The sequence below is a fragment of the Gadus macrocephalus genome, chromosome 4 (genome assembly GCF_031168955.1).
Source record: "Gadus macrocephalus chromosome 4, ASM3116895v1".
NCBI classification, from domain to species: Eukaryota; Metazoa; Chordata; class Actinopteri; order Gadiformes; family Gadidae; genus Gadus; species Gadus macrocephalus.
The window spans coordinates 18,722,920-18,747,156 of NC_082385.1; the positions used below are offsets into that span (position 1 = coordinate 18,722,920).

The following is a 24,237-nucleotide window of genomic DNA, read 5'->3' on the forward strand; positions in this document are numbered from 1 at the left end:
GGGTTCCGTCTATCGCCCCGACAACATTTACAAAAGCAGGGGTCCCTGATAGATCGGCAAACCCTTGCCCTACTGCTTTCAGCTCCTCATAGGCCTTTGGGAAGGAGATCACCCTGTTCAAATTGTTCCATATACTCTGTGCCACCCGGTGTATTACTCTGTGCACAGTTGCCTTTGGTACACTGAAGACACTGGATACCACCCGGTATGACAGTCCATGGGCAAGCCAATAGACGTAGATCAGGATTTCAAATTGATTCCCCCAACCATGATCTTGCCCCCTGTCCAGGAGCCTCTGCAGGCTGTTCATGGCACGTCTGGACAGGCGAAAGTCTTGCCACAGTTCAGCCCCCTCATCGCGCCATATCCGCAGGATGGGCACAGTCGCATCCACCCTGCAGTACATAGGTGGACGATCCGCCTGGAGAAACAAAAAGACTGATGTTCAAACTGGGGTCGAGATGATGCGTCATGAAATGTCAAAGCCTCGCCAGATGAACCACCAAAGTGGTTCGATCAAATCATTTGAGAATTCATAAATCATTTGTCTAAGATTTTCATATCGCGGGACAGCACAACGTAATTTCGCCTGTGAATCCTACTCGATACGGAGCTTCGCTGGGGAGGAGCCGACACCTACTTGACACACGCCCGGATGCCTCGACGCAAACCATTACATCACTATTTAAAACCACTTGATGATAACATTTCCTAACTCACCCGGCACTGACAAAAATAAATTAACACATACATGGTTAAAAAACAGATCGTATACAAACACATACGAGAGCTAGCCTACATTTCCAGCTGAGCCGGCTGGTTAACTGATAGGCCTATTTCATACAATGAAAAAATAAAGAAGTTATACGTACCATCATTTGATTCGTCAGCAGACGTATGCGTCGGTGGTACATTCGTCGCCTCCGGTGTCTTTGTTTAGCAGCAGACAGGCGTAGAAACAGAAAAATGGCCAAGGCAACCGACATTATAACCGGTGAGGACGGCATCATGAATGAATAATTAATGCGACTCAATTGCCGCCTTTGAGAGGGGTCTGTGCGCGTGGAACTCAACTGTATTTCCTTCTGAACACCCACTGATCGTAACTAATACGAATTAACGTTTTAACATTATTTAGGATCTTCATGCTCTTCCACCGGCACATTTTACGTGTTTCCATTGGTAATTGTCTACTTTTAATAAAGAAACCAAATGCAATATGTTCTTGTACTGTTGTGCTTTGATATAGTGGTCAGTTAGAATGAAGATCAAGATTTTTGTAGCCTATCAACAAATTATTCACGACAAGACACGTCTGTGAGGCAACGCAACGTATGCTTGATCTGAAACATGCCTACTCGTGGCCTCTGTTGACATAGCAGTCAGCTGTCCGCAGTCAGCGACGATGAAGCCACGTAATGGAGGGGCGTCCCATTTCCTAGGGGAACGTTTTACCCCTCTGTATTGAGGGGCAAGGGGAAGGGGTAAGGGGGAGGGGTAAGGGGAAGGGGTAAGGGGAAGGGGTAAGGGGTAGAAATGGGATTGGGCCTTAATGTGCTCTGGTGACTTAGGTCGTTTTGACTGGGGTCCAGCAGGAGTACATGGATCGGGCTCCGCTCGCAGCTTCACCTTAGCCCATAAGGCGAAGCCTAGACGGCGTAGCCTACATGAAATAGAACGATAGTTATGTTATTATAACTCTAGTTCTATGATTGTAGGCGTAGCCGTCTAGTTTCCCACCTGCTGTACCCTCCAAATGCTGAAAGAAAAGCGTGGAGGATGAGCGACGGTATACACCGCGTTATATAGACACGATACCGTGGGAAATGTGGGCGGTGCCCACGGTGATAGGTGCATAGTTTGAATTTTCACGGGACAAGCCCATAAGGCGAATCCTAGACGGCTACGCCTACAATCATAGAACTAGAGTTATAATAACATAACTATCGTTCTAACGCCTGAGGGTTTGACTAAAACCTGGAACAATCATTACCCTCCCGTAAGGTTTTTAATGATTGTTCCAGGTATTAGTCAGGCGTTACCAGGGAAACAAAGTTATGGCTTGTGATATTTGGATTGTAAAACGCATGAAAATATAAATGAATGGTCTTAATTTATTTTATTTTGCAAGTGACCATGGTATAAGCGGGATAATGCCCTTCGAGGTGTCCAACATTAGTTCCGTCCGTTAATTCTTGTTTATTTGAATGGGAAAAAATGTTAACCGTCCAAATGTAAAAAAATCCGCTTTGACCCTCGGGAACGAATAATCAAATAATCGAATATTCTGACCCATCCCTATCAGATATATCCACTCTCATCAAGTCAAAAGCAATGGACACAAAGTAAAAAATACACTTCAATATTTGGACTTAACTTCAACAGTCATGTGTTATCTCAGTGGCACAGGCATTAAAGAACGACGTTCAAAAGTTCAACATTTATCCGTTAAAATACACAAAAGATGTTTTTTGTGGGACAGCGGAACATACCGGTGTGGATTTTGGAGTCTTGCTAAAGCAAAGGATGGTGGAAATTTTAGTACGAGTTGGGGCTCATGGAAGCAGTGCTGGAAGTAGCATTTTAGATAGTTTCACTTACCAAATAGACTCGAGTCCTATGCGAAGAGAGCGGATACAAGCGAGCCCCGTGAGCTTTGCATGGGGAGAAGTACTTGATCCGATGTCATTTACTGGTTAGACTCTGCATAGCCACCCCCTCCCACCCCTAATACTTATTGTATGTTGTACATCCTGGCACTTAATGTACGCACTTACATTATGTCGTACTTAGTTATTATAGTAGTTGTGTAGCGTCTTATCCTAGCTACCTTTGTTGTACACGGGGAATGGGTTAACCTAGCGATAGTTAGTGCTTGGCACTTGGTTTTATGAACATCCTTACTGTACCGACAGCAGTATATTATTGTTTCTCCTTCTTCTGACAAATGTACTTATTGAAGTTGCTTTGGGTGAAAGCGCAAAACGTAATGTAATGTTAACCGAACTCCCCCCTCACCTCTTCGGGGCGGCCCAGCGCGGGCGTGCCTGTGAGCAGGAAGGCTCGCTTGGCGCTCTGCACGATGGGCGCCAGGATCTTGGTGCGGGCGGCGTTGCGGGTCTTCATGTAGTGCGACTCGTCCACCACCACCACGGAGAAGCGTTGCCGACCTAAGGCCTCCAGGAGGGGCCGGGCGTCGCTGGTGAGCAGGCCGTAGCCCAGCACCGTCACCTTGCTGCTGACAAAGCCCCTGGGGGGGAGCGCACGCGCGCACACACACACACACACACACACACACACACACACACACACACACACACACACACACACACACACACACACACACACACACACACACACACACACACACACACACACACACACACACACACACCAAACTTGTAAGTAATGGACAAGCCTACCTGAGTTGGGTATGATGCAAAATAGAACAGCTTACTTATGCAGTGGGCCTAACGGTAAGATCTCACAGAACAGCCTACAGAATGGAGACGTTCTACCAAAGGGAAACTCATTGGCGAGTGGACCAAGCGTTCAGAAGAGTGTTCTTCTGAGCGTTGTTCACAGTATTGTTTTCAAACCTTTACAGACTCTTTGACAGTTTACTAGTGCTAAGCGCTTGGGTTCGCCGTTGGCCAATAACGCACTTTCACGTCCCGCCTCCAGCGGCATGATTGGTCCAAAGTAAATATGAAGCGATTGGCCAGATTTGAGGTTGTCTGCCATCATTCTCACTGAGACTACGAAAAGCATACCTGACAAGCTTACTTCAACACCACACACGTTATCTCTAAAAAACCAGCACACACATAATTAAGCTCTTTTCTCTCCTCTATGTTGGAGCAGTGTTAAGCCATCTGCCTGATATCATTTCAACTTCGAGAGAGAGAGAGAGAGAGAGAGAGAGAGAGAGAGAGAGAGAGAGAGCTTTCGCATCTGGATTTCAGTCATCAACACATTGAGTTTGACGACCCCGCCCTAGTGTGAGAGTTTCACAGCTTCCTTGCTGCTTTCTGTGTTACTTTAAGGTTATTTAGAATGTATTCCCATCTCCAAGGTGACAATAAATTACCTAAAACTATCACGAACGGCGTATCACAGAGGTAACTAAGAAATAAAAGGAAGAAATCTTTGGTGATGAATGAACTAAGTAAAAGTAAAAAGACCAGAGATGAGAGAAAATATCTTATGTTGAAACAGAAAGACTGGTGTTTTTTCTCTTTTGCTTCGCGGTCTATCAGGGGTGATGATCACATCATTGTGATTAGCACTTTATTACTACTCCTTGGTAATGTGAAAACGTGACAGCACGAAAAAATCAGAAGTAACGCGTGATTACGTTAATGATGTGTTCCTAATTAAATTCTTTAATTTTGAGTGATCAATAAAAAATAATAAAAAAACATCTGCACTCTGTCCAGTAGAAGTTCATAGAAATGTTTTCATTGTTGCTAGTCTACTCGGATTTCCAGTGTTCAAATGGTTCTGCGCCTCCCCTGTGACTCAGATAAAAGTGTCTGGTTTAACACTCCATTTTGACGAGGGAATTATGACTAGACTCACGCGGTGTGGCTCCGGCTCTCCACCAGGTTGATGTCTCCGGGCTGCAGCTCTGGCAGCCAGCGCTCCAGCTCCTCCACCCAGGGGTAACGCAGCGACGAGGGCACCACCACCAGCAGGGGCCACTCCGCGCGGTAGGCGTAGGCCGCCGCGATGGCCTGGATGGTCTTGCCCAGACCCATCTGAGGAGGGAAGGGCGTGGGCGCATGTGAGGGTGGGGCGGTAGAACGGAGACAAGTAGGGGAGGGGGGTTGGAGGAGACGAGGGGTCGAGGAGACTAACATTGCTGGCAGGGGGTTGGAGGGTGTAGGTGTGGGCAGCAAGGTGGCAGTTGTGGCAGCAAGGACGGGTTGGGAGTGGGAGGTAAGCAGGGTGGGAAATGAGTTGGTGGAGGTAGTAGGGGTGGGTGGCGGAGGGGGGAGGAGGGAGGAGGAGGGAGAGGAGGTTTGAGAGTGAGGTTGAGGGTGGCAGTAACAACGAGGAGGGGGTTAGTGTAGCGAGGGGTGGGGAGGGGGCCGAGGGAGAAGGTAGACGTTGACGGAGGAGGTTGAGGTGGAGGCGCAGGTAGCAGGTGTGAGCGAGGGAGAGACACACACACACAAAGACACAGAGAAAGAGAGACAGCGAGAGATAGAGAGATTTCTTCTCTCTGCGGGTTTTTAAATTACATATGACATGCTGGGCTGGACGCGCGAGAAGCCCCAAATAATAAGAACCCGGGAGTGATTCCCGTGTCAAAACAGATTAGGGGGGGCTGCTGAGAGAGAGAGAGAGAGAGAGAGAGAGAGAGAGAGAGAGAGAGAGAGAGAGAGAGAGAGAGAGAGAGAGAGAGAGAGAGAGAGAGAGAGAGAGAGAGAGAGAGAGAGAGAGAGAGAGAGAGAGAGCTCTGGTGGGGGGGATGGGGGAGGGACAGGGCTTGATAAATACATTTTGGGAGGGAGGAAGTGGGGACTCTATGGACGAGGTTTGGTTTCGACATGAAACAGTTGTATTTAATTATTTTGGGTGAGGTGGAGGTATAGATGGGGGGGGGCGGGAAGGAGGGATTATCTTTGGGCTTACCTCATCTGCGATCATACATCTGGGGAACAATAGAAAACAGAGAAGCAAAACTTTATTGAATGACTTTCGAACACATGTACAGGAATATTTAGCTCTTAATGAATGTATGAGTGGTTAGATGCAGATATACATTATCTTAGTTATATTGTAATGGATGAGCAGTATGACTACATTATTCATAGATGGAGTTACAAACACACAATCAACACTTACCGGTACGATTCATACCCAGACAGCCTAAACACTGCAGCTGGTACGAACATGCTTTGCTCAAGGGCTCTCTCTCTCTCTCCCTCTGTCTCTCTAGGTCTCTCTCCCTCTATGAGTTATGTGTGCCAAGCCACTGGTGGTTTTTCTAATTGCCAGCACAGCGGCCGAGTCAGCACACACACACTGGCATAAACACACACATTTGACATACACGCGCACACAATCACAAGGCTAGAAAGAACTCACATAGACAAAAACGACACACACCACACACAAGGATGCAACTGCAAGTGAACAAAAATAACTATGACTATCAACCAGCCCAAACACACACACACACACACACACACACACACACACACACACACACACACACACACACACAGGGGAGTAGGGGGCAGGTGCGAGGCCTCCTTCAATGCATTAATCATTCTCCTTTAAATAACCTGAGTGTGTGGCAGTGACTGCAGCAGTCTGAGAGGATGCAGCGGGCCGTTGCCGTGGCGACGTGGCGGACCACAGTCAGTCACCCTCGCACCATGCCTGCGTTATCTCGGAAAAAACCTGCCTGGGTCCTCCTGGGACCGGTGTCATGGCGCTTTATTATTATTTCTATGTTGATGAGCTTATGTACTCACTCTCATCTCTGAGTCTTTCAGCTCACCCATCGTCAGTGTTCAGAGGCTTCTCCCTTTACAACACACATTTTGATTATTTTCGATCACTTCTCACTTTGAGCATCTTACACTCACAACGTGGAGCTGTATCATGCCAACATTTGGTAATTTCCTGCTTAAAAAGCCAAGACGTTCAATGGTAAGATACACAAATGCTTGTATGTTCTTGGGCTTCCTTTTCTTGGGCATGTACTGTCCAATCCCTACAGATCGGATCCAAAAGGTTTCTCATACGTTTAACCTTTTTTCTAAATTAAACTTGTTGAAATAATTGCAGTTGAAATGATCACACCTCTTAATCCTGGACCATAACCTTTCTTGCGTACAACAGTTTGTGTGGGAGATAAATATCTGATTGAGGGTTAAAACATTAGTCACTCGCCAGTCAGTCTGTTTACTCTTGCAATCAGCAAAAGAACAAAAAGAAAAAGAAAGATAATTGCTTGCAATAATGGTGATGTGGGTCTGAGAGTTTGCAACTCATACATCCGTAAGACAGAGCGTGCACTAAAGCTAAATACCCCATTAATTCCCACATTGCTTCCCATTCATTGCACTGTCCCACACTAAACCTGCAAGCTAGTCAATGTCCCGGGTGCAGGCGACTGGATCTCTCCCTGCGCCTGTAATATCTCTCTCACACACACACACACACACACACACACACACACACACACACACACACACACACACACACACACACACACACACACACACACACACACACACACACACACACACACACACACACACACACACACACACACACACACACACCTCTGACTCATTAATTGGTCGTAGGTTGTTCTTGTTTTTGACTGGCAAATTGACTTGGCTGGCAAAAACCCGCCCAACAGCCAAACAGCGCAATTCAGCCAATGGACCTTTGACCCCGGTCTGTGTTACGAAGCCTAGCCTTCCAGTAGTAATCAATATGGCCGCTCTGATTGCCTTCACTTTCACGCACTGCATGACCCCTTCCCCGGGAACACTGGCTTGGGTCGATGCGGTGCGAGGGGAAAGAGGAAATGGGCAGTACTTGCTCCGAAGTGTAGCATATTGCTAACACATCGGCAGCACTAGCCCTTGGAGGAGGCCACTGGAGGAATAGCGGCTGGATGCGTAGCGGTTAGCATAACAGTAAGGTCGTCATGGAGACGCCCCATTTAAAACACGGCAAGAAAACTTGCCGTGAGACACGTTGCAGAGGCATAAATCAATATAGAAATTTCATATATAAGGTTATGGTTTTGTGGTATTTTAAAAAGGTAGTTTAACGAGACCTACTTACTGAGCCTGGAGCAGCATTAAGCCTGACACATGTACTGTGTATGCAAACTGGGAACTGCCCTTCAAACTGTCCTACTTTCCATTAAGTTTACATTTTTTTTTTTTGGCCTCCAAGTTTACAGTCACTATCGGATAGTCTTGCTTGCTCAACACATCCACGTTTTATTTGGAGCAAGTACCCTCAAAATATAAAAATAAATGAACTAAAAACTGATGTTTATCTTTGCAGCAACTCCTAAGCATCCCCTGAAGGGTGACCCATCCGTCTGCGTTCCTTCTCAACGATTCTTCCTTGATCATCACCTGAGTTTTTATTTTTGGGGGCTAGGACAATGATGATGTCCTAAAATGTGACCCGTGAAGCCCTTTGACATTTTAACTGGGGCCATAAAGATGAATTTGACAAAAATAAGTTTTGGTCTCAATTACAACAAGAACTTAAAGCAATAGGCTGAGGTATCTGTAAATTGTACTTCATTAAATTACTTTCCAAAGATTTTGAATGTGTGACAGAGCGGTCACTTATTCCCAACGAGTTTATCTATACACACACAGATCATTTTGCACTATATTCGCTGCTGTGACTTTGCACTCGTTAATAAGCAACTATTATGAAAATATTGGAAATAAAAATAAGTACAAATTATGTTCCCCTTACACGAACAGGAGCTACGACTCGACTGGATCTGGGTAAGGCAGGCAAACGCAGATGCACAGACATCTCGGCGTATAAGATATTCAATCAGGAATTGATGTTACAGATACATTTACATTTAGGGGATTTTGCTGCTCTTTTATCCAAAGCAAACCATTTACCATTATTTCAGGGGGAGGCATCTTGCTCAAGGACACCTGGACACTCAGGATTAAACTAGCAGCCTTCCTGTTACCAGTCAACCCGCTCTACCTCCTCAGCTATTGTCACTCCAGCTCAAGATGTTGAGCTTGGGACAGACCTTTGAGGACACATGCACACCCTTACCTTCCATTCCTTGACAAGGCGAATTCCACACCTTCCTTCTGGAAGGACATTAGGCTGTGCAGGAGTTTGGGTGGGAGGGTGGACAGCTGCACTGACCATTGAGTGCGAGGAGGGGACACCACGGGATCGGGGAGTGAGAGAAGGTCTTCGTCACTGTCCTGGGAGTCACCCATGGTGCACTAGATCACATTTTGTAGAGTGTTTCAAAAGAGAAAATTAGGTCAAATATACTTGCTATAGTCCCGTTTATAGGCCTTTGTTTTGTTTTACACAAAGGGTTTTCACAGCAATGGAAGTATTGCCAATACCAGGGACAACATCAAGGACTGGCAATTTGATGTCGGCCTACATTTCAGTCAATTCTTGTACATCGTATGCAATACATTTTTTTTTAATAGTTCGTTTTTAAGAGTTTTCAGCATATAGCCATTAATAAATAAAGTATTTGTATGCATAGGTATGCAAGTTCCCAAGTAAACATTCTGTGACTAAAAGCAATAAATATGAAGGGAAAAGCTAACAAAATGAAAGACAGGGACTGACCAATTCTGATATAGGCCTGTTTTCAATCAGCGTACCCATTAGCTTGAGCAATATGATATTACTTTAATTGATTTGATAAAATGCACATTATTAACGATTCATCCAGGCTCAACTCACTCGATTAACTTTTAAATTTGTTAAGCCAATCTAAAACGTGACCAATTGATTAAAACCATGACAGCCTGTCAGCTTTGGAGAAGAGCCACATAACATTATAAACTGGGTCTAATATTGTTTATTTTATAAATGCAAGGTTATAAGGGCAGTAAGTATATTCCTCCATCTTCAGAATACAAACTGTCAGATGCAATTACTGTGTTTGTAATGTTGATCTAGATGGACAGCACTGTCCTACAAATGATGTACACTAGTGGGTCACGAAGGAGAGTGAACCAGCTTTAAAATGCCCACACTACATACTGATGTACACTAGTGGATCACGAAGGAGAGTGAACCAGCTTTAAGACGTCCACACCGCATACTGATGTACACTAGTGGGTGACGAAGGAGAGTGTACCAGCTTTAAGACGCCCACACCGCAGAATGATGTTCACTAGTGGATCACGAAGGAGTTAACCAGCTTTAAGACGCCCACACCACATACTGGTGTACACTAGTGGATCACGAAGGAGAGTGAACCAGGCCAGCTTTAAGATGCCCACACCACAGACTGATGTTCACTAGTAGGTTACGGAGGAGAGTGAACAGGCCAGCTTTAAGATGCCAACACCAGAGTTGGTGCTCTCCATGGCCCAATCCCAAAGTGAGCCCTGAGGAATAAGGACTCACAGACATAATTGATCGCAGGTGCTAAGTGAGCGAGTGTGTGAGGCCACATGGCCTCAGATAGGTATATATGGGATTGGGACAGCACTTCACCTGAGCACATGTTACCTTGACAACGTTGAATGACAAAGATGTTGCTGACACATGCCATTATTTTGTAAATGCAATCAAAACAATCGGCTACAGCAAGTTATTGATGTCAAAAAATATAATTCTTACTTTTGAATACTTCAGTATAAAGGATTTATTGAATCATTTAGGTAATTATAAGAACGGGCTACATTTGGCTGAATTATAAAAGCTATAAGTAGTAATATGAATAGCCGTTTGGGAGCAAAGCAGGCGGCTCTTGTTGGTGAGCTGATCCAAATGATCCCGGCTCACCAAAATAAGGCCGTAATTCCCATCTGATCGCGCATTGACAGTAGCGTCGTCTTGTTGTTTACCTTCCTAATGTCCGGATTTCCCTATGGTCTACGCGGTAAACATCACAACGCTTTGAACTGTGGGCAATTCATTTAGGCGAAGTCTGCACTGATGCGGACTCACGGAAAGGGCTCGATAAGTGTGGACTCAAACCCTCACGCCCTTTGGAATTCGACATTGGGACAGCCCTAAAGCCTTAATAATTTCGCGAGAACGCGCAATAAAGTCCGTGAGTCCGGACATTGGGATTGGACCCATCAGGTGTGTGCTGTGCTCCCTGCAGCACTACACTCCTAATAACAAGGCTGTTTGATGTGTGCAGTGCACACAGCAGGGTGGGCTAGATCCGATGCTAGGCTAAACGTGTACACACCGTGAGGCTGGCTCTCGTATGGTTGTTGTTGTTGTTGTGGTTTCCTACCAGGATAGTTTCAACGAGAGCAGCGTGAACAGAAACACCTTTACACGCCGTAGGTCACCCTGGTGTGTGTGAAACGTCCCGTTACCATCAAACCCGTCCCCACGCAGACAGACCACTGTGTAGCTGGTGCTGTTCACGGAGCAAACAGCCTCGTAACTTATCAACGCAACCACCGCGACGGCCAAAGGCGATACGACAACGACACTGTTGTTCGTTTGGTCGTTTTCGTTATAAACGTCCGAACGGCATCGTACGTAAACAGCGCAGAGCACGCGAAGGAGCAGTACCTGTCCGCGTCGGGTAAAGCATGCGCGTTGAGGATGCGTGGCTACCCGGCCCCGTCCCCATTGCGCGCATGCGCACCTTGATTCGCCTTCCTCTGCCGACTGGGGACCCGCCGAAAACGATTACTGCTCCTGCGCTTCTCAGGGTCGTGATCGAAAGAAGGTAAGACGCAACGTGATCGTATGCTGCGTTGATCTCTGACGATGTTCCGTGTTGGAAGAGACACTTTAACGCTGGTTTCTGTGGTTCGTGGCAAGTTAACCCACAAGTGACTATCGCGAGAGTCCGACAACATGGTCAGTTCATGTGAATGATCCGCTATGCGTTGGAAGGTGGTTTATGTTGGGGTTCAGGTGTGTTGGCTGGTTGTTTAAGTTGGGGTTCAGGTGTGTTTGCTGGTGGTTTATGTTGGGGTTCAGGTGGGTTGGGGTTCAGGTGTGTGGGCTGGTGGTTTATGTTGGGGTTCAGGTGTGTGGGCCAACCACATTTTTTGTGGTTGATACGTGACCAGGCGTGAATTTGGTATTATCTAGGGCTATTGCTACCCCACCCACCCACCCACCCACCCACACACACACACACACACACACACACACACACACACACACACACACACACACACACACACACACACACACACACACACACACACACACACACACACACACACAGTCGCTGAGTCCTGCACTTCAGTTGGTCAGACCCCCGGTGTCTGTAGTTAGCTGTGCGTAAAGTTGGGGCTCATTTTCGCCAGTTACCACACTACCACGTATATTTCCAGATGTTTAGGTTCAGTGACCTTCTCTTTATTAACGTCCTGCAGTCAAAATATGCTGTGTGTCCACAGAACAAACAAATAAGATAAGATAAGATAAGATATAACTTTATTAATCCCCCCTAGGAGAAATTTGTTAATACGAAATATAGACACACAAACAACAATTTACCTGAGGTGGTGCCCTGAAAGCGTGAATGTAGTCTACATCTGGATATTATACACATTGAGTTTTGTTGTGTCAATGTCTGGCAGTGGTAGGGCTATTTCACAATATATCATGGACAATAATCCGTAATCTGTCTGTCGCTCAACTTCCATTCACTTCTTCCTAAAGTCCCATAATTTAGATGGCCTTTCTTTGATTGATACACTGCACAAAACCTCTGCATTATTAAGGGTTCTGTATATGGGGGTCATGGGAGTTAGCACTGGTGTGTGTGTGTGTGTGTGTGTGTGTGTGCTTCTCAACTTTTTTTTTCAGTCTTCTATGTAGTCAAACCCTCCCACAAACACACCATGTAGTGAAAAACAAACATTATTAACCGTACCCAAACACCATCTCAGCCAGTATGTGTTTACAGTAGGGCCGCCCGAAAACTAAGGCTTGAATCCTTCAGGATGTCCAACTCTCAAAACACAGGTTAGGTCTTATTTGGAACTGAAGCCATTATCAAATATTAAAGTTAACATCGCTGTGTAATAGCCTTCTACAAATATATATCTCCTGATTACTAAATAATTAATCTCTTTCTGTCTTTGCCTCTCTCTCGCCCTGGAGGGAAATTATCCTTCCCATAATATTTGGTGTGGACCATTAAATAATTCAACTGTCCATCCATAGATTGTTTGTTGAGTGGCTTGACCATTTCTCAGCATCGGATTATGAAAACACAACGCTACAATTTTCAGAGGGCCTACATAATGAGAGGAACGTTTTTTTTCCCACCCACAGTTGTCTGCAGCTCACCGTCTGTGGAGTGAAAAGGAGAAAGAAAGAAGACGAAAGGAACGGAGGTACAATCAGGCAGAGAAACTCAACATTATGACAGTCAGGGTCACTCTGTTTATCTCCCAGTCTGCAAGCTCCGCCAATCATTTGGCGATAAGAGGTTTCCACTTGAAAGTGGTTTTGTGCTTGTAATTATATTGTTCATTTTCATTTATTTGCTTCTTTCTCTGTTCTCGTCTTTTTCTTGTTTTCTTTCTTTGCCAAAAAACTCATTACCACGTCTGACATCTGGCTGGCTCTGGGGCTGTTGGCCCTCCGTATCGATTGTAGCGTTGTGATCAAAGACTAGATATTGTTTCTGGGCTCTAGTGGCATTATAATATGGTCCTCAATAGATGGCTTGTCTTTTCCATGTACGCGCTGGCTGCATTAGCGTTAAATTATTTTTTGTCTATTTTATTTACCCAAAGTAGAGTGAATGTGTCTCCATGCTAAGTAATCCAAAATGTCAAATGTCGTATGAAGCTGTTGATAAGTTAAATGGGGCGGACGTGTGGCTCAGGAGGTAGAGCGACCTGGCTGATAACCGGAAGGCTGCTGGTTTGATCCCCTGCTCCTCCAAGCTAGAGTGTCGAGGTGTCCATGAGCAAGGTATCTAACTGCTCCTGACGACCTTGCTGTTGCCCTGCATGGTTGACTCCGCCGTCGGTGTGTGATTGTGTGCATGAATGGGTGAATGTGAGGCAATATTGTAAAGCAGTTTGAGTGGCCACTGGTTAGAAAAGCGCAACATACATACAGTCCATTAACCACTTAAAGTTAGGGTAGGCAATTTACTTTGAAAGCATTTTTTTGTCATATTTGTTAAAATCGTCTTTAAATCCTGACTGAAATCATTAAATCGAATGCTTTGACGAAACAAGAGAAATCAAGTATCTGTGGGTTACTCTGGGCTGTAATAAACCTGTTGAATCAGTTATTTTGGGCCTAATGAAATTATTGGATGTCTTACCTGTCAGTCTACCTAGATGCCCAGCGACCTGGGCTACTGCTAAAGCTAGCGAGCTAGACATGTTTTTTCGGGCAGTGGCTTTAGAGGGAGGGGTGGGATTATTTCTGTTGGATACCTAAAAAATCGTACAATCTCTTGCTGGTTCCTCCAACTTGCCTGACTTAACTTAAACACATGGCAGATGAGCTTTGCCATTATTTATTTGTTCATATACTATGAATGATGACCTATATGGCAACCAGTTTATGCCTCCCCATACATACATTTGTGGAAGTTAGATCTTCAGCGAAGGCGCAAATAATAATAGTCAATGCAAAGACGTGAATAGATGCAAAATTCCTGCCAGCGGCACGGATGGTTTGAATGGCGCAGCGCCAACGACCTTGTTCACTTGAGATTCACGTGATTCTCCTCTCGCAAATGTTGGCTGTCCCGTGAATTTTGTTTGATGCTGAATCACTTGCGCAGCCTCGCCCGAGTAACGAGGGTACAATATTTGCTTAGCTTTTGGTGTGAACGCACCTCTTAGAAACTGCAAGGATTGGTCGTATACTATTTTCCGTGTGTGTGTGTGTGTGTGTGTGTGTGTGTGTGTGTGTGTGTGTGTGTGTGTGTGTGTGTGTGTGTGTGTGTGTGTGTGTGTGTGTGTGTGTGTGTGTGTGTGTGTGTGTGTGTGTGTGTGTGTGTGTGTGTGTGCGCCAACTGTAATGTCTGGCTGGCCCAAAAGAACAGCTTGCCTCCGCAGCTTCCAGCCTCCTCTTCCCTGCCCCCACCGACAATCCACCTGGTCGCTGTGTACCTTTACAGCTGACCCACCCCCGTCTCCGCCGTCTTCCGTCATTTGATTTCTTAATCGCAGCGTGTCCCTCTCCTCCTCTACTCTCCATTTTTTGCTCTCCTAACCCCTCCTCTTCTCTCTATTCCTCTCTCTCGTCTTCTCCTGGGCTCTCATCTCCTTTCTCCTCTCCTCTCCTTTTCTCATTTCCTCTCACCTCTCCTTTTCTCATTTCGTCTTTCGTTTCTCTTCTTCTCTTCTCCTCTCCTCTCTCTCCTCTCCCTACCTTCCCTCCTCTCTCCTTTCTCATTTGTCTTCTCCTATTCTTTTTCATTTATCCTCTCCTCTTCCTTTCTTCTCTCCTCCTCTCCTCTAGCTCCTATTATTTTCTATTACTCCCCTGTCTTGTCTTTCCCTCTCTCCATTTCCTCTCCTGATTTGTACCGTTTTTTTCCATCTCTCCTTTTCTCACCTCCTCCTGTACCCTCTCACTCTCTCTCTCTTCACCTCCTCTTCCTAAGATTTTATTGGACAGAAGAGACAGACATTTTCCTCGCTCTGTTCCATGTCCCTAGCTGACCCCCCTCCGCACGTGCACACACACACACACACATCGAGGGGAGTGCTTGACGACTTAGCTGGGTGAGTGGGGGGGAGTGAGACTCTGCAAGCCCCTCACCCCCCATGAGTCTGGTGCAGCCCCGTGAGTGGCTGCCTTCAGCGCTGACATCACACCGCCAGCAGGCCGCTGATATGTCGCTGTTTCCAGGGCTAACTTGCTCACTTTACCCGCGCACTGGCCGCGGCAAAGGTAGACTTGCGTTTGCACAGTCTCTCGCTCTCTCTCGCTCTCTCTCCCGCTAGCTGTCACTCGCCCCTCCCCTCTCCCCCTCCCCTCTCCACACATAGTCTGTCTTCCCGCTTGCGGTTTTCCCTCTCACACTCACTTGGAGGAGCACTCGGAGGAGCACTCGGAGCACCAGTGCGCGGGTGGCTGCTCCTGCCTTAGGAGGAGGAGGAGACGCACGCCACCTTCGGGGCTACAATGGACACTAGCCCAGGCTGTGGATGATGGAGGAGGTAGTGGCCCGGCAGGTAGGGTGCTACAGGTAGGGCACACCTCGCCTGGTGGTATGTTTTATCATTTGGTCCACCTTAATTTTTAAACTCTGGTTTATAGTTAGTGAAGCTTGGTAACGCATCATTTACCTCGATACGTGTTCCTTTGTCTTTCTTTGAAGTATTTTTTCTATCGGACGTCGTTGTGCCTCTAGTTTTTCTGCCGTATTTATGTCGTTAAATAGTTACCGAGACGTCTGCTAGGTGCGATGTGTTTGTTCTCCAGACTTTTCTGTTATTTTCTGCGCTCCACTTCAGTTGGACAGTGCGCGGCGTAAGCGTCGAGCGATCTGGCCTCACAGATGGCCGCTCTTTTTTTGTTCTTGTCAATTGCCGTTGATCTTGGCTTCGACCATCCGACATCTCATTCCCTCATCACAGTTAATCATGGTTAGCTCTTCATCCACCGTGTGTGTGTGTGTGTGTGTGTGTGTGTGTGTGTGTGTGTGTGTGTGTGTGTGTGTGTGTGTGTGTGTGTGTGTGTGTGTGTGTGTGTGTGTGTGTGTGTGTGTGTGTGTGTGTGTGTGTGTGTGTGTGTTCTACTACTCACACGAGTCTAGACCTCTTTCCGATTGGGTGAATAGCTCGTTAACTGGTGCTCGTTAACAGCCCGATCTCCACTTTCTATTACTAGGGCGACTTAACTTAAATGGCATAAGCCATTAAGAGGCTTCACCTCGTCTGTCCTCCTTTTCTCTTTATCTCTCTGTGCCTCTCTTTCTTTCTCTCTTCTTATGTCTCTTTTACTCTCTCAATCAGCTGCTCTCTCTGCCTTTCTCTCTCACTCTCGCTCGCGCTCTCTGTCTCACTCTCTCTACCACATTCTCTCTCTCTCTGCCTCATTCTGCGTCTCTTTCTCTCACTCTGCCCCACTCTGGCTCTTCTCCATTGTTGTCCAGCCAAGCTCCTCAACCACACTTTTCAGCAAGATTTTTCTTTTGTCTTGTAAATATTCTTTACACGACACTTGATTGTCTCAAAAGTAATTTTCCATTATTTACTATTTACTCTTTTTTTAAGGTTCTGACAGTGAATACAGATGTAAGTCAGTGATGAGCAGGTTGGTAGGTCAGGCATCTCGCTCAAGGGTGCGGCCATCAGGCTTCAAACCCGCAACCTTTTGGGCTGGGAAGTGAGAACACCCAGACCCACTCGACTGTCCTGCTGCTCTATTTGAGGTAAAGGATTTCAGTGTGAGTGGGTGTGAGCACCTGCCTGTGGTTCCGGATGGGCTCTGTGTTTGTGTAAGCGGACGTTCTCCAATAATTACCTTGGGATGGCTATTCCCCGGTAGCTGCGGCGGAGAGACAGGTAACAGATTATCCCGCGCTGCGCGGTGGATTTAATTTATCACGCTGCGAGTGGCCCCCCACTGCTCTGTAGCGCCAGTTAGCTCTTCCCCACGCGAGCCTGTGGCCGGTGCTAACCACTCCACTCAGAGAGGAGATTGTAGACCCCACAAGTCATGCTTTTATTCAATATCATGTGGTTGGTTTTCAATTGCACACATCCACTCACTGGTGTCTCTGTGATACGGAGGACAAGGGGTTGCTGTCCATGTCAAGTTTGTGTTGTTCAACATTCTCTCGCTCTCCCGCTCTCTCCCTCCTTCTCTTTATCTCGGTCGGTGCCAATGATTGGCAATTAGTCGCCCAGATAGGGACTGGATATGGGGAGGATTAGTTGAAATATGGCAGACAAAATCAATTCCATTACCGGGAGAGCTTACCGCCAGTGTGTATAGCAGCTCAAATTAGCTGTTTTATTTGAAAGCCACTCACAGGGTTAGGTTTTTTTACTCGCCACGGTTCCTGGTCTTGCCTATATCGTGCCGTTTAATAGCCCAGACACCCTTGAGATCGCCGCAGGCTTTCGAAGCAGTCTGTCTGTTAATTGCCTTGACCAAAAGTGTGATTTTTTTTTTCAAATGTTTTTCTTCGTCTTTTTGGTTTCTTCCACATGGGAAACGTTGGGGAAGTCAGTTGGAAGAGTGACCAGGGTAAGTTATTCATTAGCATCTGTGTGGTTGATGGTCTAAGGCGCTGTTCCTCAAATTTAGTCGTGTGTTCCCTTAGCGGTACTTTTTAAGGATTGCAGGGGGTGGGGACATGTAAAAAATACTTAGTTCATTTGAAACTAACGGTGAAAACCCCTCGTCTCATGGGTTGGCCGTCAAGGTTAGAGAGACTTAAGATTACATTCAAGAACATTATATTTATTTAGCTGACGCTGTCTTCCAAAGCGACTTACGATAAGTGCATTCAACAATAATGATATAAGCATAGTAGTACTGCCCTGTGGTACTTCACCAACGTTGTACAGGTCATTAATAGGGCTTTGATTCTGTTCACCACATATCGCAGAGTGGTTTATCCCAGCAGGGACTTGGCGAGGAAATATCGGCGGCATCACAGCCTGACATGCGATCAACGCCGTTTTATTTGCTGGCGGTTACATTTTTGTTTGCTAGCAGTTGTCGTGCTTCAGGCGAAATGCCGTTAAAGGTGTAGAGTGTTAGCAGGGGGGCGAGCAGTCCGGGCATGTCGGAATGGGCTTGACAGATGTCTGAGATGTCTGACTGTAACGGTCGTACTCGTTGTGGTGGTTAGGAACCGCTCAAAAGCTGCAGGGTTGCAGATAAAAAAAATATATTGTGCCGCGTCGTACAGATCAGCCCGGGATATTGCACGCACGCACGCGCGCGCACACACATAGCATCAGTAGCGGGAAATAGATCTCATGAGTGTACCTTTATGGATGTAAATCTACGCCGTGTATATTGTGTTGTGTGTGTGAAGAGATGGGTTGTTTGCTTGTGTGGGAGAGCTTGTTGTTTTATGCATGAGAAATTTGTTGCTATGTGTGTAACGTGTTGTGCAACGGTTCAAATATGTGTGTGTGTGTGCATTTTTGTGTGTGGTTTAAAACACACACACAAATGTGTGTGTTATAAACTCCACACGCTGCAGCCTAGCATTTGAACCATGGTACGACCAGTCCCTCTATGGCAGCAAGGTCCAGCACGCGAGTTGGCTTCACTCAGCCAGAATTAGCTCTGCTCTCATAAGATCAGAGAAACGTCTGCTGTGACTTGAACTAAAGCCGCACAGACGGCTTACTGAACTGTTATGTTCTTCTCATAGACAAACCAGGCTATGTCCAAAAATTCAAACCCTGCCGCTCATATCCCATAATTGTTCTACTTATTATTGTGAGGCATTGCCTGACATCGCTCTGCAAGGCTGGAACTGAGGTGTGTTTTCTGAGGGGGGGGGGGGGCGGATGGCACAGTATAGTGTTGAGCTTGTGCCGCTCTCGGCCGAAAGATACTGGATTTGATTCCCACAACGTCCGTAGTGAGGAGTTTCCGTGCACAAAAGTTAAACGTCTGGCGGATAAGCAAGACCCTGCTCGCGCCCCGATGACATGTATATGTATTCACCAGTCGTTTAGGAAAATAGCGACTGCTAATTAAGTACTAAATAATGCATGTAGGTGAACAGTGAGCAGATTGCGGCATGGAGGTAGGTCCGGGTGGGGGGTGATTCGGGCACTGCGTGTTGGGAAGCAGCCACGCCCAAATGCCATCGGATAAGCATATGCTCCCCCGTTGTCTCCACCCTCCTCCTCTCCCCCCTGGCTCTGTTGCCATGGCGGCATTATACCTGCTGGCACACACACGCACACGCACGCGCACACGTGCGTTAGAGAAGATTGAGTTTCACCCGTGTCTTTTTGACCTGCTGTGACGACTGTGTGTGTCTGATTGGCTGAGACACAGCGACTCACCGGTTGACGGCCTATGGCTTGGCTCCATAAGGAGCGCTTCCTTTCTTTTGAAAGGCCGCTCGTCATTAATCTTGAAAGAAACGTTATTTGATGAGTGGTAGATATCGACCAATCGGACGGGCCAACAAAGGGCTTCTGTTTGACCTTGATGTGAGGATGTGCGTCCTGGTTTGTTCATTTAATACGTAGAATGTATCCGATAGTTCCGTGAAAAAAAGAATGGTGTTGTATAAGCTGTCCAATCACTGACTAGGATGCGCAGCTGATGAAGACAGATTTTACATTTCCGTTCCACAATTTCCTATTGTTCCACAGCAGGTCTAACCGTGTGGATGTATTAACGGCCGGTTCAGACCCAGGCTGACCAGTGCGGGCATCTTACTTTGTGTTAAGGAAACCCTCAGAAAGATGTGGAGCATGGTATTCGGCAAGAATGATTGATGACTTTTCCAAAATGTCAATTTTAGTATTGAAAAATATCTCTCCAACCGCATGTTGGAGAGATAGTGGTGATGTCACAGCCCTTGCATCGAGTGGTGGAAGGGAGGAGGGGCTACCAAGACTGTGGCATGACCTATGACCCTGAGGGGGAGAATGAAGACAAGGAGGTGAGGCAAACAAGACTGGGACGTGGCTTATGTCAATAGGGTTGACACCTTGGACGAGGAGGTGGGCAAAAACTAGACTGGGGTGTGTCTTGTACCTCTTGGGGTGAGATTTATGAGAATGGGGTGGGGCTAAAGAAAAAAGGCGGGGCTTTGGTTGTGGGTGCGTTGTTTTAGGGGAAGGGGTTTGTAATGCAGAGGCAAGAGGCCTGGCCTCGGAGGCGGGGTTTATGGTAAAAAGTTCCTGCAAAGGAGGTGGGGTTAGTGAAACTGGTGGGGCTTCTAATAAGGGGTTTGTCATAATGAGGTGTGGTTCAGGTTTAGGGGACGGGAGGCAGTCCAGGAGGCTGGGTTTCAGGTTGGGTGGCCATTTTTGTTCTTGACCTTTTCCTGAGATAACTCGCAGCGAGGTGGGATGGAGGCAGGTACCATATATCGCTGTCGGTACAGTAAGAATGTTCACAGGACCAATTGCATAGCATTAACAATCACTATCTTAACCCATTCCCTGTATACAACAGAGCTAGCTAGGATAGGATGCTACACAAATAAGTACAATAACTATGAACGACATTCAATAAGTGCGAACATTGAGTGCCAGGACGTACAACATACAATAAGTAAGAGGAGTGGTTAAGCCTATCCAATGGACAAGGCTGGGGATGTTAAAGGACCAAACCAGACATGAACCAAGTTCGCAGATGCAACTGATGTTTAAGCAACAAAAGAAAACAGCTCGGCAACTCAGTTCGTCGATCTGAGCACTGAAACCTGGTGAGACACGGCTATGCTGCGGGTCAATAAAAATCTCTCAACGTCACCACCCGAACCATATCCATCACCATAGCGTGTGTGTGTGTGTGTGTGTGTGTGTGTGTGTGAGAGAGACACACATCGTAAGACACCCAGTAGAGGGAGGGCTATGTGATGGAGGGACTCGCTGTCTCTTTGCGTTGCTGCTCTGGCGAATTCCTAACCTGTCGTTGGTTCCTGACTTTACTTTAAATATAATTATCTTTCTTTTTTTTACAAGGATGGCAGCTGTGTCGTTCACCCCCTGCACTCCACTCGCTCTTTTCCTCCCCCTCCTCCTCGCTCCCACTCATCCATTATTTATGGCACATAGGCACACATCAGCCCAAAATATGCAAGCACGCACACACACGCAAGCCAACTCTCGCAGAACGTGGGTACACAGTTGCACCCTCTCACCAAATTTTACAGACAACACGCGCACTTTGACAACCCAGACACACTCAGCTTCTTATGCACACGCATGCACGCACGCACACACACACCCTTGTGGTAATGCTCTTAGCACACATAATCCTAATTCGTTCAACTTGTGTATGTGTGTGCACACACACACTTAGAGACACTTGTCTTAAGGCCAATGCACACTGTTGGGCAAGACTCGCCCAACGCTTTCGGTGACAACTGTTCCATGTTTTGAAACCCTTCCCCAACACACGCATTCTTCCAATGCCCCTAACGACCTCTTAACCTCTGACCTCTCCCCCTCCCCTGCCCAGGTTGGCGTGGACCATGAGCACGTCAAAGCGTTGCGCCGGTGGCCTTGCTGCCACCCGTGTTGTGTAGCGTCTGAGCGGGACATGGGCCAGACCGCCCGCCACATCCCACTTCAACGCCCACAGCAGACTGCACCAGTAGATCGCCTTCAGGTGTGTGTGTGTGTTTGTTTTAGAGAGAGAGAAGAAGTGTGCGTCTAGCTCATGTCTTGCTCAACTTTGCGCCGGGCGATAATAACCTCTCTCCCGGGGCACAGAGCCATGCTCATTATTTATAATCACGTACAGGCTGCATAACGACCAATGAAAGCCTTAAAGACTGCTGCCGGCCAAGGGCTGGGACAGGTAAAAAAATACTATAATTTCCAACCTCACAATTACAATTTTGGGGTGTTTTACTCATGCATGTGGAAGCCGCACAACACGGCCGCCTTCCCCCCTCTTTTAGAGCAGCTCACAGACCTATTACTATCACTGCCGGAGAGCGGCCAGACACCAGGATTCATATTCAAAGGCCAAACTCCTCCTGACAGCCGGCTGCCTGGACTCCCCCGGCGTGTGTGTGCATGTGCGTGTTTGTGTGTTTAAGGGAGAAAAGGCGGACTGATTTGTTTGGGGATGAGGCAGATATCCATCACGGAGTGCAAAGGGAGGGAGAGAGAAGGAGCGAGAAGGAAGTGGAATAATATGTGGCCGATGTATCTTTGAATCTTTAAAACATATCGACACTCTCAGGGGAATGTCGCTCTCGCATGGAAGGCGTCCGCAGCAGATGGTAAATATACAGGACCTGGGAGTAGTAAACCTCCCAAGTCCTTTTATTTCTTGAAAGTTATATAAAATGCCAGCCGGCGTCTCTCTTCATGTCTCGAGTCTTGACAGTTTGTTGAAATTCAGCAGTTGAACTCCCCTGTGTTCGATGGGCGGACCCACACGTATATGCACACACACACACACACACACACACACACACACACACACACACACACACACACACACACACACACACACACCCATAAACACATATACACCCATCAACATATAAACACACACAAATATACACGCACAGATAAATACACATAGACAAATACACACACACACACCCACACCCACACACACACACACACACACACACACACACATTTTTTAATAAATATTTTGGTGTGTCTTAATGAACAGGTTGATTAACTGTGGATTGAAAGAGAGAGAGAAGGCTTTGAAATTTGGCGAATTTCCACAGAGTTTACAATATTCCCATTTTAAATAGACTTCGAAGCCTGCTCAGAAACGCATCCCTGCTACGGTCATGCTCCATGTGCTTTGCTCCGTTAAAACCTTGCCATGATGTCCAGAAAGAAGGCATTCTGCATCTCAATGTACCTTCCTGGTTTTATGAAGGTTAAATGAAAACAATACGATCCACGCTACATATATTAACCGATCTCCGCAGTCTCTGTGCATTGGGCTTTAGCCGTTAGCACATTCAAATGTGTGTGTATATAGATGTATGTGTGTATATATGTATGTGTATATATATATGTATGTGTGTATATATGTATGTGTATATATATGTGTGTGTGTGTGTATATATATATATATATATATATATATATATATATATTTATGTGCAAATATATGTGTAGATATATATGTGTGTATATATGTATGTATATATATATGTGTGTATAGATATATGTATATGTGTGTATATGTATATGTGTGTGTGTATATATATATATTAGTGGTGTCAAGCAATTAAAATATTTTATCGCGATTAATCACATTAAAGTCATAGTTAACTCACGATTAACCGCGAGTAAAAAAATGTCTATGCTAAATATCCCTTGATTTCTTTGTCCCATTAATTTCTCTCATTTTAATGCTCTTATCAACATGGAGAAGTGCATTTCGCAAATGTTTTTTTATTGATAACAACATTGGCATATACTGATCAAAACAGGACGATACAAAAAAAAAAGCCTATAGTGCAATTAAACGATGAAGATGCAAACATACTGTCTTGAACATAGCAGTCAGGCTACTGCTTCTTTGTTTTGAGGCGAAGAAAAAAAAAGTAAAATCCCGAAAAAATTAAAAAAAAAATGTGTTAAGCGCGCGATAAAACAATTAACGCCGTTAAAATTAGTTTGCGTTAACGCCGTCAATAACGCGTTTAACTGACGGCACTAATATGTATATGTATATATATATGTGTGTGTGTGTGTGTGTGTGTGTGTGTGTGTGTGTGTGTGTGTATGCCTTTGTGAAATAAGTCGTATCACAGCATCAGCCTTTTCTAGGACGTAGATAAAAGCGGACTGTTTCGCTACGCTGCTATCAAACGGGCGGGAAAACGACTCTTTTTGCTGTCCGTGCAAATCAGCCGAGGAATGACTGACATACAAACACACACGAGAGCGG

General features: G+C 46.1%; 2 protein-coding genes and 1 long non-coding RNA gene across 13 annotated transcripts in view; 1 reads left to right on the top strand and 2 right to left on the bottom strand.

Annotated features, from left to right (window-relative positions):
• Positions 1-11,403, bottom strand: part of zranb3 (zinc finger, RAN-binding domain containing 3) — a 106,070-nt gene extending 94,667 nt beyond the window's left edge. The window contains exons 1-5 of one of the 3 annotated variants that reach the window (XM_060048809.1): positions 11,263-11,403; positions 8,800-8,978; positions 5,641-5,659; positions 4,582-4,760; positions 3,019-3,250 (exon numbers count right to left, since the gene is read on the bottom strand). In XM_060048809.1, coding sequence (XP_059904792.1) covers positions 3,019-3,250; positions 4,582-4,760; positions 5,641-5,659; positions 8,800-8,972 — 603 coding nt within the window. In that variant the 5' untranslated portion in view covers positions 8,973-8,978; positions 11,263-11,403. Of the gene's footprint in view, positions 1-3,018; positions 3,251-4,581; positions 4,761-5,640; positions 5,660-8,799; positions 8,979-10,927 lie in introns of all 3 variants that reach the window. The other 2 variants (XM_060048808.1, XM_060048810.1) reach the window with 2 other exon arrangements.
• The window catches only part of LOC132455137 (uncharacterized), a 278,945-nt gene that overhangs the window by 233,395 nt on the left and 21,313 nt on the right, over positions 1-24,237 (bottom strand). The window lies entirely within an intron of this gene.
• LOC132455105 (R3H domain-containing protein 1-like) overlaps positions 11,285-24,237 on the top strand; it is a 49,198-nt gene continuing 36,245 nt past the window's right edge. For 4 of the 9 annotated variants that reach the window (XM_060048841.1, XM_060048835.1, XM_060048842.1 and 1 more), the window contains exons 1-3: positions 11,286-11,422; positions 12,991-13,052; positions 21,820-21,969. The gene's annotated coding sequence lies outside the window, so the exon portion shown is untranslated. Of the gene's footprint in view, positions 11,423-12,990; positions 13,053-14,597; positions 15,884-21,819; positions 21,970-24,237 lie in introns of those variants that run through there. The other 5 variants (XM_060048838.1, XM_060048839.1, XM_060048836.1 and 2 more) reach the window with 5 other exon arrangements.